This window comes from Taudactylus pleione, unplaced genomic scaffold (assembly GCF_031769625.1).
Source record: "Taudactylus pleione unplaced genomic scaffold, aTauple2 ptg000122l, whole genome shotgun sequence".
Lineage (NCBI taxonomy): Eukaryota > Metazoa > Chordata > Amphibia > Anura > Myobatrachidae > Taudactylus > Taudactylus pleione.
Genome location: NW_028284524.1, coordinates 5955435 through 5974122, shown reverse-complemented (window position 1 = coordinate 5974122; position 18688 = coordinate 5955435). Strand labels below are relative to the sequence as shown.

At 44.9% G+C, this 18688-nt stretch overlaps 1 protein-coding gene across 6 annotated transcripts in view; it reads left to right on the top strand.

Moving 5' to 3' along the window:
- LOC148524023 (spermine oxidase-like) overlaps window positions 1-18352 on the top strand; it is a 60337-nt gene extending 41985 nt beyond the window's left edge. For all 6 annotated transcript variants that reach the window (XM_088472293.1, XM_088472292.1, XM_088472295.1 and 3 more), the window contains 2 exons: window positions 14839-15022; window positions 17844-18352. In XM_088472293.1, coding sequence (XP_088328419.1) covers window positions 14839-15022; window positions 17844-17981 — 322 coding nt within the window. In that variant the 3' untranslated portion in view covers window positions 17982-18352. The remainder of the gene's footprint in view (window positions 1-14838; window positions 15023-17843) is intronic.
- Window positions 18353-18688: the final 336 nt, after the last annotated feature.

Below are 18688 nucleotides of genomic sequence, written 5' to 3'. Positions count from 1 at the left end.
GCTACAGATTTACTAGGGTTAATATATTATCCAGGGATCCGGCCAAACTGCTCGAACAAATGTAAGACATGAGTTAGAGAATCCCTAGGGTCAGAAATATAAAGAAGAAGGTTGTCGGCAAACACAGTCACCTTCATTTCACGACAACCAATTAAAATGCCTTTGAAAGAAGAGCTGCCATTGAGTAAATGAAGACGGGGATCTATAGCCAAATTCAATAAGAGTGGCGAAAGGGGGAATCCCTGGCGGGTCTTACGGCCCAAGAAAAGTGTGTCACCCCGGACACCATTGATAAGGAGTAAAGTGCTATGATATTCATTAAAGGCCAGAAAGGAAGAGGCATCTCTTTGAATGGTATTACAGAGTTCCAGAAAATTGGGAAGTAAATCATGTTGGAGGAGATTGTAGTGTTCCCCAGAGAAGCCATCAGGGACAGGAGAATTATTAGAAGGTAAATGTGTTATTGTAAACTTAAATTTCACTTCAGTAATTTCTCCTTCTAGAAATGCTCTCTGCAAGGACAGCAATTTGGCATGGTTGACTTTTGTGAAGAAGCTGAGTCTGATGGGAGGAGTCCACAGGAGAAATAGTATAAAGGGGTTGGTTCAGCTGTGGACGCAGCTCAGATTTGTTCACAGATTCTCGATGTGCGGGAATCTACACATGAGCTGGACCCGTACTGTGCATGTGTAGTATGGGTCTGTGGTCTGATTGACAGTCTGCTGCCATTCCTGGGTGGGGAGGCGGCGGCGATGCCCTCCGTTTCCCAAAACGGAGGCGTGTCACTGCCATTGGGGAGTGATGAGTACAGGATTTCCGTAGGCAGACGGAGATTTCATGGCCTCTTTTGTGCATCTGCGGCGGTTACCTTGCATTACCCCATGGGTCACTTAGCTGGCTGATGGGATCACAGATGATCTGATGTTCTTGAGGTCATCAAAGAAGAATAATATATCTTCTGTAGGGAAAGCTGAAGGTACTTTTAAGATCTCTTGATTTCCATATACATTTCTGCATTAACTTTGTGAGACTTAACTTACAGTTTTTCATTGCTTCATCTCAACATGTGACTGAAAGGGAGTAACGTGGCTGTAAGAGGGAGCTCTCGCGTAGGCAATGTTCAGAGAGGGCAGGTGAATGGAATTGTGGGCTACGCAGAGTTATAGGAAGCATAAATACTCCTATATTCAGATGTGTCTTTTGCACTAAGAACAGGACTCATGCAAGCGTGTACTGATGATGATGCCGGGTATCATACCAAGCGTACAGATGGGGCGGTTGTCGCAAGGATGAATACAAATCTGTATATGGGCAAATATACATATTGATTTCTGTGCACACACTGCAGGAGCAATTCCACCCAACTTGCCTTGAAATCTGCATCAGCCTCTAAGGCACTTGTTTACTAATCGGCTGTTAATTATTGTCATTTTTGCCTGCAGAATTCATGCAATCTATTTTTAAAATACAGTTTACAAGCAACAACTGGCGTGACATAAAATGCATCAAAAGCAGACATTGAACCATATAATACAACAGTCACAGGAATCAGGAGCTTGGAAACAGTAGCATCATGATAACTGAGAGCTCGTAAAACTAAATATATGTAAACTGTAATATGGAGAAGGCAGAGAGATGAAAACAAACTGAGGTGAAGAGAGATCTAGAAAAGGGAATAAGAGACAGAAAGGAAAAAGAAGAAATTAGATTATAGAAGAGAAGAGGGGGAAAGTGTGTAAGAAAGGATTCCAAAGAACAAAATAGGGATAGGAATATGGAGGGCAATGTATTAGCATGAGGAATTATGTAATTTGGAGGAGACCTCAGCCCGCATAATAGGAACATCCTCAAAGGATGATTAGACATGTCATTTATAGATGGCAGATTCCATAAATGTCAATGAATCATACCAAACAGCGGGGAATTCTGATTTATTTATTTATTATTGATATAAAGGTCGATTCTTCAAAATCACTGAGAGGGAGGGAGAAGAAGATGATCGCCATAGGCACTGGATGATAGCTTTAGCTGCATTCATGAGATGTCAGAGTAGCGACTTTTTCAACTTTGAGATAGGTAAATCCATTAAGTTTAAAAGCCAAAACTCGGGTGTGAAAGGAAGGGGAAGACCGTTATCTTCTCAGAGAGCTCATGAACTTTATGCCAAAACTCTAACAAAGTGGGACCAGGCTACCAAATATGAAGAGAGCCGTATTGCATCTCCAACACTAGTTAGAGAGGCCAGGGAACATGGGCATAGCTATAGTGGGTGAAGGCGGTGCCACTGCTATGGGGCCCAGAGGCTTAGGGGTGTCTGGACCCAGCTGATATATTTGTCTACCAAGTTCCTGAAATTGCCTGCTAAGAAATTGGGTCTGGCCATTGTCTGGGCTTAAAAAAGGGGGACTCGCCAGTGGCGATCTCTGTCTCTCCCAGTAAAGCTCCACACTGTTATGATCTATCTCCCGCACACCTGTTTCATGCTCACAGACTCAGCTGAGCTAATAAGTAAGACCAGCATTGTCAGAGAGTAGGCTACTCCTTATTTACTTCCTTTGTGAAGCTGGGAGGACAGGAATTGAGCTCCAAGATTAGGACTGTCCCAGAAAGGGACAAGTGCCTAAAGTAAGATAATATACACTCAAAATGGAACACCTGCATTAGGAAGTATCATCAGGTAGGAGCTGGTTGGCCCTGTCCATCGTGTGGCATAATGGGTACTGGAGGCACTGTGTGGCATATTGTGAACTGGGAGGAATAGAATATGGCAGTGGTTCCCAAAGTTTTGTAAATCACAGCGCCCTAAAGTATCAGCAATGTTATCATGGCACCCCTAAGACAAAAGTTTGTTATTGAGAAATTCAGAAAAAAATGTAGTAATATGTGGTGGAGGACAGGTTTGCGGATCTGTTTGTCCACATATTTACATTACATTGACCATAAATAATTTGAGTTGGTGCTGGACCACCAACGTGAGACACCCCTGCAAGTGTCCCGAGGCACCTCAGGGTGCCACAGCGCACAGTTTGGTAACCACTGTAATATGGTATAATATGAACTGGTGGCACCAGGGCTGCCGAGGGGGGTGGGTACTAATTACCCAGGCCCAGGTTTATTGGAGGGGCCTGGCAGGGGCCAGGTTCCACCTTCCCCTCCCTCTTACCTGTGGAAAGCAGCAGCAGCATTGCTACCCAGTGCAGCACACGCTGCTGTGTTCTGAAGTGCAGTGGGGCGAGGGAGGCTGAACAGCAGCAGCAGTCACCTGTGCCTGTGCACACTGAACAGACTGAACGCCCACCCTTCTTGGTTTTGCCCCTGGCTGAGGGGCTCACAGTGCTGAACAGGGGGGTTCAGCACTGCAAATAATGCCTTAATTGCAGGAGGCGTGGCCATGCCCTCCTTAGAAACAAGGAGGGCATGGCCACGCCTCCTGCAATTAAGGCACACTCCTTGAACAGTACTAGGGCCCAGCCCAGCTCTCTCCAGGCCTGGGTTGTACTGTGTGATATAATGTGACTGAGCATTTCTGTGTGACATAAAATTAACTAGGGCAATATTATCGGGTATAAAAATTAACAACCACCGTGGACAGAGGTGTCTCTCTAGAAGCTTTGGGGAGGGGTCACATCAGAGTATTGTTATGTATTGCTATGGAGCTGGCAAAGTTTTGGCTATCCCACTGCAAGGGGACATTTTATTGAGGGTTGGGCAACGATACCATCTGAGGAGAATTTTTTATATTGCATTTCTGTAATTTGTAGACCTGGCATGGGAAAATTGAAATATGTGATGCCATTGGTCTTTATCAATATCAGCATTCATTGCACCATGCTAAAGCAAAGACTGGTAGGGGGTGTAGGACAGCTCAGTACAGAATTGGAAGAGTTGGGTGGGGGGCTTTCTTGCCAAACTAAAGGAGTGGGAGTCCAATTAGTCTTATGGTTATTAATGCCTGCAAAATTTTAAATAGCAATACTATTAAGTGCAAATCACCGTGGCTGCCGGTGCATGTGTACGGGCGATCGGCTAATCACCTATACACACTTGCCGAAGGACAGATATATCTGCAGATATATCTGTCCATTGGCTGTGCAGCACAGCTGACACGATATGTCTGTGAATGACACCACAGACATATTGCTGGTACACACTGGCCGACGGGCACCAGATATATAGGCCGATCAATTGATCGGCCAATATATCTGTCAGTGTGTACCCTGCTTAATAAAAGGAACTAGATAAATTAAATCCAAGGTGCTTCCCAAGGAGCAATCTAAGCACCTGTCAGGTCCAAGAGACCCTGCAGCAGATCTGAAAAACCCCCTGTGCACGTTTAAAGGTACAAATAATAATAAATGATAATGATCCACGCTGGGTATCTATGCAGAAATTGTATGATATCTAACATATATTATAGAGCCATATTATGAGGTCACACGCATTATATATATATATATATATATATATATAGTATTTATGAAAGAAGGCACTCAAAAGGGCCTTTAGAATAAAACGTATCTTATGGAAGATACATTTTGGCCCAGGACATTACGTCATAGTTAGTGAGAGGTCAGGAACTGAGGGCTCGATTCAGACCCGCAGCCCGCTCGCTAGGATGCGTTCGCACGCAGCCAGACGATGTTTGCAATGTGTGCAAGTGCAACCCAGTCCATGCGATCGCAAAGCGATCGTCCCTTAAGCAGAGACTGCTCGCTAGTCTGAGTGACAGGACAAGCCGTTTGTGGGTTGGACAAAGACAACGGGGGAGTGGTGGTGCGAATGCAGCCGTTTCAGAGGCGTGCATAATTATTACGGCGCGTCATAGTACATGTCACTTGGTTGAATTTCACACTGAAGCGTACGCTTCCGATGGTACTCGATGTTACCGATGGTTGCATACACTTCCTGGAGATGACGTGCATAAGTGGGAATCTTAAGACAGGCTGGTGGGCATCTAAATACACACCGCGATCACATGCCAAGACATAGTGGGCGTCCTAATGCCTTGCTGTGCGATCAGGTCTGAATCGAGCCCTGAGTTCCTGCTGAAAAATAGCACTGTATATGTGTACATATGTATTTATATATGTGTGTATATATATATATATATATATACCTATATATGCAGGTGCATGTATACACTATCAATGTCGGCGGCATTGGGAATAACAAATGCACAAACAGCAGGAGCAGTTTCCAATATTTTGATGCTGTATTACATCACATCGCAGCTGCACGGTGCATGTGCAGATCCGGGGCTGTGATGTCACTCAAAGTGCCCCAAATGCTGCAGCATGATTGACGTGCTACTGGCATTTGGAGGGTGGCGAAAGGCAGTGTTACAGAAAATGGGATCGGGTCTGCCCCGGTTTCTGGGTGAGCCGAAGCCAGTGGCTGTGTGTGGCTTCAGCAGCATAAAATTCCCAGCCATCCTGAATAATCTGAGGGTTACTCCGATGACCAATGCCGCGTCCTTAGACTCAGCAGTGGGTCAGAGTATCCAGCAGTATTTACACAAGACACCTCCTGCATCATTATCATATTATCGCACAACCGCTGCGTATAAGGATGCAGCTGCTGTGTGAGCTGCGGCCATCTCTGAGTTAGGCCCACAGTTTATAACATATACATTTTTAAATGTGGCAAAACAGCTTATGTGACTGCTATTGTTTAGTCTGACTAAAAACGTGGGGCCTTCTATTGATGTAACTGCAAACACTCCTGTTCACTGCTTTCATTCCAATTCAAATACTCCTGTTCTATTACGTAAATATGATGGTTGTACTGCTCAGTGTGTGGCATAGTCCCATCTGCATTCATTTCTATACTTACTGGAAAGAGTACAGAAAACCAGACCTTTATATAGTGCCAGCATTCCCTGCAGCCTGATTCAGACCCGGACGCTATCTGCAGTGTGCTCGCTATTGCCGATGGTTGCTAATCTGCGCATGCGTATGCATGAACTACACTGTGCGATCACAGATCCCTCGCTCGCCCAGCAAAACCAGCCCAGCAGAGTGAGTGACAGGAGAGGAAGTTTGTGGGTGGTAACAGGGGCAGTCCAGTAAAAACGGAGGAGTGGAGATGCGAACGCAGGCGTGCCTGAGTGTTTCAACGCTGTTTTAGAGGTGTGCATAATTAACAGGCAGCGTCATAGTACACGTCACCAGCCATTTTATTCCTCTGTTTTCCTCGCAATGCTTGCGGTAAACAAAAGCTACCACAAGCACTGCGTTCGCATCCGATAGTGGTCGATGTACCAATGTTTTCATAAACTTCCAGGAGATGACGTGGGGCAGTGGGCATCTCTGCATTGCTAAGGGAGTCTGCATACACAAAGTGAACGCTCGTACAGGTACGATGGGCGTGCCTATGCCTTGGTGAGCGATCGCTCCCCGCCACGTCACTTTCAAATATTTGCATCATGTGAGCGTACGCTCATAGCGACCGGGTCTGAATCAGGCCCACTGTCTTCTCTGCATCATATTCACATCTCTGGCTGTAATAGGTTTCTTTCAGAGGTACATAATACACTTATATTGTAGCTTCTTCATTTCAGAACAAACATATTTGTTACAGAATAAAAAATGTAGAAAATGCATTTTATGATTGAAGTTATGCTGAGTACTATAGAAAAAACCCACTGCTTACATAGATAAACTGAGGTATATACGAGGCATAAACTCTGTTATTGCTGCCCAGTCATGTGTGTGATGTAGTCAATAGGTCGACATTTACAATCTCGACAGTTATGATGTCGACATTCTCAGAATGTCCCCATGAAATGTCGACACTGACAGAATGTTAACATTATGTTTAAACTGCAGGAAGGGAGGGTTAGGCACTAAGGGAAGGTTAGGATTAGGCAGCGGGGAGGAGGGGGTTTAGGGTTAAGCACTAGACGGAGGGTTAGGGATAGGAGGACTGTACTTACCAGAACGCTGGAGGATCAGAGGTCTGTGCCGGAAGTGACAGCTACCGCCAGGATCCGAAAACTGCGGTGGAGTTGCTGCAGCTGTCAGGAGCAGGTAAGTGACCCTGGGCCACCAGGGACAATGAACCTGATTCAGACCCGTTCGCTAAGTCGTGATCGCTCACTGCTGGGCGATTGTTGCTCAGTGCGCATAAGTCGCAGTGCGCATGCGTAAGCCCGTCTTAGAAATGGGGAATCGTGCGCTCGTAGCACACAGACTGCCCGCTAGTTTGAGTGACAGATAGTGCCATTTGTCGGTGGTAACAGGGGAAGGTGCTTGTAAACGGGGGAGTGGTGTTGCGGATGCAGGCATGTCAGGCCGACAAAACGCTGTTTAAAGGGCGTGCATAATTAGCAAAGTAACGTCATCGTACACATCATCTGCATGTATTTCGCAGTGCTTGCGGCGGGGTAAGGCTACCTCAAGGGCTGCGAGGAGCTCCGATGGCTCTCGATGTTACCGATTAATCCTACAATTCCAGGAGATGACGTGTGTTGCGAGGGGAAAGGGGGCGTCTTTATACACTAGCGAGCGCACAGTGCCATAGCTCGCTAAGACATAGAGGGAGTCCTTACGCCACGCAGTGCGAACATGGAATTTGAATATTCGGCCCCCTTTTGCCAGCGAGTGGCCGCAGCTTGCGAGCAGGTCTGAATGAGCTCTTAACTGTTGACATTCTAAAGTGATAGTATCTAAAATTGGGAGCATCTGAATTTGAAGCAAAGCAGATGCAAATTATTATTAGAATTTTTTATGGCAACAGCTTAAAATACATATGCAGATTTCCCTTTCCCCAAATGAGTATGAAGCATTCTTTATTCATGTAAAGCGAGTGTTCATTGCAGTCTAAAGTGTCTTTTAAAACAGTTGCCGCAGTTTCAGTGTGTTTGCGTAAATGGGTGTGTCATCATCATCATCATCAATGTGCAACTTACCCTTGGGTTATAGCCCCCAGTCCCGACCAGGAGGCTTTGCTTCAAACATATTGACGTTCATTTGAGTAAAGCTGAGTACACATTGGCAGATATATTGGCCGATCAATTGACTGGCCAATATATCTGCTGCCCGTCAACAACCAACCAACATCTGCAGATATATCTGTATAGTGTGTACCCAGCATAACACTATGTGTGACCTTACAGTAATTTGGCTGTGTCTGAATGCCAAAATGAAATACCAATATATGGGTACAGGCGCTGAGGTGAGTGCTTTATTCCAAGCTGCTACTATATGAGGGCTAGTCAGGCCCATACATGAGTGAACATACAATAAACAGAAAATAGTAGCGCTTTGATGATGAAAATTCACAAACAATTGTTTAAAATAGCATAAACAATATAGGTCACTTTAATAAAATATATTTGCACTGGAATCAGTAAAAAACTATAATAGCAAGCCAATGTATACACCTAGTATAGGACCACATCAACACACTCCCTGTTCCTATAGCAGGGCCGAAACTAGGATTTTTGTCACCAGGGGCAAGACAGTAATTTGGCGCCCCCCATGTAATTCCCCCTGCAGTAGTGCCCATATTGTAATGCCCCCATAGTAATGCCCATATGTTAATACCCCCATAGTAATGCCCCTGTAGTGCCCACCATACAGTAATGCCCCTGTAGTGCCCATGCTCCCATATTAATGCCCCTTTAGTGCCCATGCTGTCATAGTAATGCCCCTGTAGTGCCCATGCTCTCATAGTAATGCCCCTGTATTGCCCATGCCCCATAGTAATATCCCTGTAGTGCCCTTACAGTAATGCCCCTGTAGTGCTCATGCCCCCACAGTAATGCCCCTGTGGTAATGCCCCTGTAGTAATGCCCCTGTAGTGCTCATGTCCCATTAGTAATGCCCCTTATTGCCTATGCCTCCATAGTAATGCCCCTGCCCCCATAATAATGCCCCTGTAGTGCAGCTTATTAAAAAAAAAAAATACTTACCTTGAACCCCGATCCTGCATCAAGCGTCGCGTCCGGTCCGCCGGCTGGTCCTTGGAACTATGGGGGAGATGTCATGACGTCTCCCCCATAGTGCCCGTGGGGAGAGCCGGAAGCTGGAGTTCGGGAGAGAACTCCGGCTCCGGCTACACCGCGTCGCTGCAGAGGAGCCGGGCGCCCGCTGGTAATAAATATTACCAGCGGACGTCCGGCTTGGAGCCTCTCTGCAGCACCGGGCTGGAGGTCACTGGCACCAGGTACAGCGGCTCACCCGGTGCACGTGCACCTCCAGCCCCCCCCTAGTTGCGGCCCTGCCTATAGTACTGCCGGATATATGGGTAGGTTAAAAGCAATATTGTCACTTGGATGTTTGAGGTGAATTTGTCCAGTACATAAACACCGGATAATGGTATATGGTACTGACACCAATATAATATTCAATTGTCCTGAGTATAATTACCAGATCCTCATACCGATAGGGGGAATGCTCCTATTGACATACAGGTAAGTATGCTGCACTTGGAGTCCTCCAAATTGTACGGTGTGGACCTCTGTTGTACATCCAGGGTGTGAACAGCAAAAAGAGTTCCAAGATGATCCCAAGAATGGATTGAATCCGGAAGGTTGGTCCAGGGTAGCTGAGAAGCGGATCGCTGTGTGTGTAGACACTTGGCAAATAAGGTGGTATTGGGGTGGTCTCCTTGGTGGTCCACTAATGCGTTTCGCTGTCATTTGTTTTTTTTACTGATTCCATTGCAAATATATTTTATTAAAGTGACCTATATGGTTTATGCTATTTTAAACAATTGTTTGTGAATTTAAATCATCAAAGCGCTACTATTTTCTATTTATTGTGTGTCTGAATGCCCACTGCTCTCATCTGATCTCATTTCCAGACCCAGTTTTGCCACCCTAGTGATATATAGTTGCAGGGTGGGTGCACGCATGAAAAAAGACGCGCTTTGCCGATGTACATTAAAGAAAAATTGCCAACTAGCCAAAAAAAGTCACAAAACGAATTAACATCTCACTATAAGGCCCTGGGTCATTGAATCAGAAAATAGCCGTCAAACCAGGGAGTACATTTGCCTGTGAACTGAAGGTTGTGTGCGTAAATCAGCTTTTATCACTGCATTTCTTTGTCTGCAAAAAACTCTCCAGTGTCTCGCACATAGAACAATAAGTACTTTACTCAGCAGAACAGGGTCTTCTTATCTCTCCCAAGCAGCATTAATTAACTTGAAAAAACTCCATCACAATGGACAACTAAATCCTTAGAATCCCAAACATAATACATGTGAGGCATGAGCAAGTAATCTGTTTACATATAAACTCTATATGAAGCTGTTGGGAGGAGGCTGAGACAGGAGCAAATGACAAAAGTTTGATGCAACTTTGCTGAGCTGTTTAATATATGTATTTTCACTTCTACTATTTGATCTTGTAACCTTTATTTAGTGGAAGTTCATAAACTGAAGTAACCTGGCAGCTATTTCTAATTCTGAGCGATATATTGGCTGTTCAGTCGGCGGGTGTGTACCCTCGATATTTCTGTGAACGGCGTTGTTCACAGACATATCGCATCGGCAGTGCAGCACAGCAGATGGCTGATATATCTACAGATATATCGCCCATCTGCTGGTGTGTACAGGCGACTTGCCAATCACCCATACACAAGCTGCAGGGACCCGGCGGTGAGTGATAGCTCAACTGGGCAAGCAAATTTACATGCCCACCCAGTTGTGATGTCAGGCCCGACACATTGGGCGGACGAATGGTAAGTGTATATGCACTTACCAATTGTTAAATAGGTTGGTGAGTCAGCCAAAAGGTTGACCTGACAACCTTGTTTGTACCCAGCATAAGAGTAATCTAATAAGATAATGCTTTATGTAATTCGTCTGAGGGCCTGATTCAGAATGACGCAATGTAGATTTATACGCAGTTGAGCAACTGTCAGTGGTCTGCGCGGGCACCAAGTTTCGTTACTGTCGGTGGTCATATAACGAGGATTTGCTACAATGTGATCGACAGTCAGGAACCATTTTTGGGAGGTGAAGGGGGAGTGGAGGCTCAAACGCAGATGTGTCACAAGCATTTTTGGGGCAGGTTGCAAACTGCGATCCCGTAAGCAGATAATATGGCTCTAGTGTTCCAGTTCCAACATCCAGTCTGAATAACCATAGGGTTACTGATCTGCACTCAATGCTGTGTCTTTGTATGCAATCGCTTGGATTTGCAAAGCCGCCAGTGGACACCTCAATACAAATTCCAGTGGCTGCGACCTTGCAGATTTTTGCAAAGCCACTGCACACAAATTCACAGCAGTGGCGGCGGCAGTAGCGTCCATCTCTGAATCGGGCCCTGAGTTTGCAATTAGTTCAGCAACATGCACGCTACATTCTCATACCAAGCCCATATGATGGTGCATCTCTGTGCGTCTGACTAGCCACCTCCCAGTCACAGAACAGGAATTCTCAATGCATTGCCAATACTATGAGCACCGCAATTCTCAATGACTACTGTGACTCTGGGCCTGATTCAGAGCCACTCGTAAGCGGCCGCTCGTTTGCTATGAGCGATGTTCGCACAACTGCGCATGCGTATGGGTCTTAATGCGCATGCGCAAACCAGTCATTGCGGTCGGAAATCGTGCACTCACAAAACAGCGAGGGGCTGCTAATTTGATTGACAGAATGTACCGTTTGTGGGTGGTAACAGGGGAAGGTGCTTGAAAACGGGGGAGTGGAGATCCGAACGCAGGCGTGCCTAACGGTAAAAAGGGCGTTTAATGGGAGCGCATAATTAGTAAAGGAGCGTCATCGACCATATCACTTGGTTGTCTTTTAGGAAAAAGCTACCACAAGCACTGTGAGCAGTTCAGATGCCTTTCGATGTACCCGATTAATCAAATAAATACCGGAGATGACGTGTGATGCGAACGGCAAAGGGGCGTCTTTACAAAATAGCGAGCGCATTTTTTGTTTGCTCGCTCAGACATAGAGGCGTCAACAAACCGCAATGAGCGAGTGCTCAATTTAAATAGCCGGCCCCTTTTTTGGAACGACCGTCCGCAAATAGCTTCCGGCTCTGAATCAGGCCCTCTGTGCGAGGTGTGCAGGGGCTGAGTCAGCCCTATTTCACCCCCTGCATTCCAGCACCCGGTGTACGTGCACCTCTAGTCCCCCCCTAGTTGCGGCCTGCCGTGGCGATACGCCCCCGAAACGGTTGTGACACGCTTGTGTTTGTAGCCAATACTCCTCGTTACCACCTCAAACACCCCCTGACTGTCAATCACACTGAGAATAAGTACTTGCAGCAAGCAGCTGCGGTAATGTACCTCCACGCATGCCTAGTGCGTCTCAAACACATGCATGAAGGCAATAATCTTTGAACTGGGAAAACATCGGCATAGCATACAACTTTGAATCAGGCCATAGTGACAGACTAGACAAAAAAATAAACATTAAAAAAAACAAACTTAAATTTAAAATGTTTATTAAAAAGACAAAACAAACAATAACCCATAGACAGGCTGCCTTTTATACTAATGCTGCCCATCCACTTAACAATGCGGGGGACGATGGCACGATTACGATGCCGTCGTCTCCCGCGGGGTGAACTGCATACACTGAACGTTCAGACGTTCAGTGTATGCAGATCAATCATCCCTGAACATGGCAACCTGACGGCGGTCGTCAGGTTGACCGTCATGTTTGCTGCGCTCGGATCGCCCCGGATCCCCGAAATTCTGGTAGGTTTGGATCTCTGAGATCCGAACCCGCTCATCTCTGGTCGTTCCTCATCCCCTGCAGTGCCTACACTGAACGATTAGTCATTCAGTGTAGGCACCCTCCCTCATCCCTGAACATGGTCAATCTGATGTTATCGGAAACAACCAGCGGGAGCGTGCATCGCTGGTTGTTTCCGACATTAATGGGTAGAGAGGGAAAGAGTTGTCTGTAATTGATGCACAAAATTAAAATATAACTTTTATTAGTCTTTAAAATATGTATATCAATGATACAGTCCGTGAAATATTAAAAGAAAGAAATTAAAGTGCCTGATTTATGCACATTCAATGAGCGGTTGAACGATAACGATGTCGTTATCGTTCAATCGCTCATTTGTATTTGCAAGTGGATATGCGGCTTAATGGAGGACACAGGTACATGCAGTGGAAACAGCCATGAGAATGCAGCTTATTCATTTTATTTTGGACTCATACGAGGGTGGTTCAAAAAGTAAGGTAACAAGACCTCTCACGTGTGTAATGTTGTCTGTTTCATTCTAATTTCCTGCCAGGCCTGAGCAGGTAGACACTGCTTCCCCTCACGGCCATTAGACTGCACCTTATAACAGTTATATTGCCCCAACATCAGTTGTGAGATAGCGGGGCTGGCGGAAACATGGTCATACATTGAGGTGCGTGATGTGATCAGATTTCTGAGTCTAAAAGGCACATCAGCAGCTGAAATTCATTGCTAACTTGTCGTGGTGTACGGTGACAACATCATGTCACAAAAACAGGTTTGAGTTTGGTGCACCGCCTTTGATAATGGCACAACGTTCAAGATGAGCAGCCATCTGGCAAGTCCACCACAGATTACAATTTGTGCCGCATTGAAGGGCTGAGTCAGGAGGACAGACGAATGATGTGATATTGCTGACGAACTGAACATCTCAGTGGGTACTGTGCACATCATCGTTCATGAGAAACTGGGGTACAGGAAAAAGTGTTTATGCTGGGTGTCGAAGCTACTCACAGAAGTTCACAAAACCAATAGGATGGGAATTGCTCTATTGCACTTGACTCAGTACCATGAGGAGGGAGTGCAGTTCCTGCAGCGTATTGTTACAGGCAGTAAAATGTGGGTTGAGCCGGTTGTGAAGGAGCAAGGTATTGGAGGTAACAGATCATTCATCATCAGGGGTCCGATAGGGCCACCTCCTATTCTGCTTTTCAGAGCAGCTGTCCCCGCACTGGAGCAATGCTGATTTGCACCTGTGATCAGTGTCCCCCGCGGCGTGGTAGATACTTAAGAATCCCCCATGGTGAGGTGGATACATCATCTTCGTGGCAAGGGCACCGAGTGATTTCCATCTCTTTGGACCATTGAAGAAACACCTCTGTGTAAGACGATTCGCAAACAACGGTTCAAGTTCAGCAAGCCGCCATGTTCTGCCACCAGGTGCTTGACACTGATTTCTTCTATGCCGGGATAGATGCCTTGGTGTGCCGTTGGAACAAATGCTTAGACAAGTATGGGGACTATGTGGAAAATCATCTGTACCAAGGTCATACTATTGATTATACATATGCGTACGAGTTGAATAAATGTACGCAATGAGAGGTCTTTTGAACCACCCTCGTATCTTGCTGACGTCATTCATTACTACTTAATTGCTAGGCTGTCATATTTGCTTCTGTTTAAATCTCTCATGATGCGTTGAGAACTATTTCCTGATGCCTGACTCGACTGACGTCTGATCCAACTGATGAAAAAATAGCTTTACGAGCGACCACTTAGCTCTTCCCAGCCATTTGTCCATACTTAGTGTACCTAGTATCGGAAATGGCTTCTGCATTCCCCCGGCTGGGTCTTGCCTATCTCTAAGGTACTTAGCTGGAAAACTATTAAAAGCCACAAGTTCTATCCCATATCCATTGTTTCTTCCTATGTGTTGCTATTTAAATGTCTCCAGCTCTTATCTAGGGAATGCTAAGCAAGGGAATCACCAGTGGGCTATTAATAGTTCTGCTGTAATACAATTGTCCTCCTCTTTCCAATTCAGCAATAAGAAGTGATTCACATTTTCCACATTAGCGGCTGCTGAATAAATAATGCTCTTTTTGTAGTTAATTTCTATGGCACCCACCACATAGTTACTGTAAGTGAACATTTCTTTTCCATTGTTTTTCTCAGTTTGTTGAAGCAATTTACAGGATGGCCAGTGTCAGAACTGCGGGGAGTACTGCGTTCTACGTGGCACAGTAATCCCTACTTCCGAGGCTCTTACACCAATGTGCCAGTGGGAGTGGATGCAGTGAAAGAACAGACAGCGCTGGGCGAGCCGCTTCCATCCAGCCATCACAAGAAGACCCTGCGGGTACGTGAATGCCATACTGCAGTGGTTCTCAAACTCGGTCCTCAGGACCCCACACAGATCATGTTTTCCAGCTCACCCAGCAGGAGCATAGGTGTAGTCATTAGTCACTGGCTCACTTTAAAAGATCCACAGGTGGAGATAATTATTTTACGTGTGATTCTGTGAGGAGACCTGGAAAACATGCACTGTTTGGGGTCCTGAGGACCGAGTTTGAGAATATTGCTAATCTGTCCTAATCTGCTTCATAAACATGTATCAGTGGGCACTTCCTTTCTCTTGTACATGACACATTAGTCTTATGTTTTCTATATATCTCCTACCTCCAATATATGCATTTACCTCTCTTACTTTATATTGAGGCTACATTTATTGTACACATTTTGGGCCTGACTCTGAAGCTGGGTACACACTATACGATCTATTGCTCAATACACAATATATCATACAGTGTGTATGCCCAATCCATCCATTCACTGCCGTTGTTCATTGAATTATCCCATCAGCTGTGCTGCACATCAGGTGGTACAATTCCACGGCTGTACGCGGTGGTGTTACATGTGGCATGTAAAGATACATTGCCGGATCGTGTAATGTGTACGGTAACACAATGTATCGTTACATCGCATCGCTGGTTTGCACCGTCATATAGTGTGTACCCATCTTTAGTCGCACGCCCTGCTGGTGTATGACACCCACTGCTGGGATAGCAAATGCAGCAGGGGGTGTCAAACACCTCCTGCTGCATTTGCATGTTTGCATGGACAGAATTGCAAAGCTGCTTGCGTGCAGCTTTGCAATTCCGTCCAGTTCTGGATCACTCCCTTTATTCCTTAGTACCTGTCTTACGTCCCTTCCCCAAGATTCCGAATTGTAATAGTACTATCACAATAAGATTAACTAGAGAGCTATGAGAGGAAATACGCATAAATTCAGTAATGGTAAAAGGAGGCAAGCAATGGTACTCTACTAAATGTTAAGTTCATCGAGCACATGTACTCTTGCACCAGCACAGCAATGGATTTTGTTGAGTAGGGAAGGGGGAGAGAGGGGAAGGCTATACACCGCACAGAGGAGGTCTAGGCAACTCTCAAGATCACACACACAAATAAATGCTAATAGAAAAATAGCACATTCCAGATAGATATTGCTGTTATGAGGGTGCTCCCAAGGAGCAATATAGAGCTATACAAAAATACCTTTTGAATACCAGCACAGCAATGTCATATAACAAGAATGTTGGCCTAGAAAAAGATAGCATAATATAAAAGAGGTTTATATTGCTAATGACTTGAAGCTATGTAGAGTTAGTAACACAGAGCATGGAACTAACCTGCTACAAAAAAAAAAAGATTTTGGCAAGACCGGAAATCGGGATGTGAAATGGCAGATGAAATTTACTGTAGATAAATGTTGGGATGTGCACCCGAGCCATGGTAGTACTTTTGGAATATAACTAAAGAAACATACATGGGAATAATAGTGGAAATAAAGCAGCACTCAGTACCAGGCAGCAGCTGCGAAGGTGGATAAAATCAGTTTGCAGAAACGGGGATAACTGCAAACATAGAAATACATCACGTGCAGTTATTAACCTCTCAGCCCTATGGACTGTACAGTTAATACCTAAATAATTACATTTGACATTATAGAAAGGGAAAATACATTAAATGTAGGCTTAGGGCGCTTTCTAACCTGTTTACTCATACCTGAACTTTACTCATTCTACCTGTTATAGGCTATAGCTCAATATTATTCACAACCTGTACTGATAAGATCATTAATGGCCCAATTTTAGATTTCAGCATGCAAGCTAGCCTCACCCAGGCTGTGAACCAATCACATGAAATAAATATTTAATACAAGTGACATAGAACAAAACAGTGAACAAATATGTATAAGAATAGTGAATGACTAGCAGAGAACTGATACTGAAGCACAAGGAATGTAGAGAGTTATAATAGATGGGGGTAAGATGGGTAAGAGCACAGGATATTCTGGAAAAAGATACAATTTAAGTTAGAGTCCAATTAGCAGGATCCAGGTCAGTCAGACCAGGGGTCTAAAAACTGCATGTCGTCGCTTCTCAACGTGTTTAACCCAGAAATTAAAAATGGCTAAGATATTAACGCAAAATACGTTGTGTTTTGCCATTACTGTCATTACCGTATTAAATTTCCAGGTTAAAGTTGCAGCTTACTAAATGTACCCCCAGGAGTTAACTGGATGCTAACATTCAGGATGTGGCCAAGAAGGTGTAGAAAAAGGCAATGAGAATGAAGGGAACATACCCACCAGGAAACACGTGCAAGGAATAATACAGGAGACTGAAAGGCAAATAGCCTGCCTCCACCTACAGGCCAGACAGCAGACTGCAGGATATGTATATAAAACATGCTGCCACCTCGGGGCAGCCACTTAATAGGCATGCTGCTAACTTTTGGGCCTGATGCAGAGTTGTACGCTTTTATCATCGCTACTGCGTTTTTGGACGCAGCAGCAATGCTAAAATATGCTAATGCAGCAGGAAGCGTCTTGTGTAAATAGATGCCTCCTGCCGGCTTCTGTGATTCACTGCTGCATCCAAGGATTCAACATCAGATCACCCTGCATGACCATCGGCCATCTGAGTACAGGAGGACTTCAGGTTAGTCAGAATGGCCGGTGTTTTTGTACAGCTGAAGCCCTGGGAGTGATGTTGCAGTGAGTGACCGCTGACATCATTCCTTAGTATATTCGTCACACACCAACAATCTCCTTTGCAGCAAATGTACAAACTTATTTTGGTGTCATGTGTTCTCCTTTTTTCTGTCCCTTAATGCAGCCGCTGCAGGTCCTGTTTGCTGGAGAGGCCACGCACCCCAACTTCTATACAACTACACATGGAGCTTACATGACAGGGGTGCGGGAAGCTGAGCGGATTATACAGCTGTATGAGTTCAAGGCCAGCCCACGACTGTAGTTATGTCCACTGATCATCACGTCTGTAGTAAAACAACTTCCTGCACCCAAGCATTTTAAACACAAATGAAATTGTTTTAGAATTACATAGAGCTATCAAAACTACATGTATGTCCTTAATTATTCTATGTATTTATAATGTATGTTGTTCCTTTCTGTAACTAACAGCTCCTCCTTAATACCTGTGACACTGAGGCCTATCAGCATTTATACAAGAATGATGGTTGTTTTTTTGCTCACACCTCTAATGTACATGAGCACACATTTGTAAAGTTTTCCTGCCCTGATAACCCGCTTAGTAGTAGCATGCAAGGTTTGGACAGGACCTTATGACCAGTGGAGACTTTAGAGGTAGGGCTGCAGTGTAGTCCAGAATTCAAATAGGGGAGCCACACCAACTGCCACCCCAAATGCTGCCAAACATCGCAGGCTGGGGCTCACTGGCAATTGGTGTGGCTCCCCTATTTGAATCATGGACTGCGCTGCAGCCCCACCTCTGGAGCCACCATTGCTTATGACTAATTTAATTTACCCCTATGTGTTCTAGGTACACTCATAATGCTTCTTCCATGTTGCAATATAGTTTTTGCAATTTTGAAACCTAAAATTGGTGTAATTTTTTGTCAAAAATAAAAATTATTTAATGTTTACCAAAATCTCAAATGTAATAAATCATGCTTTGTTTTACTGTTGTTGTTTTTTTTACTA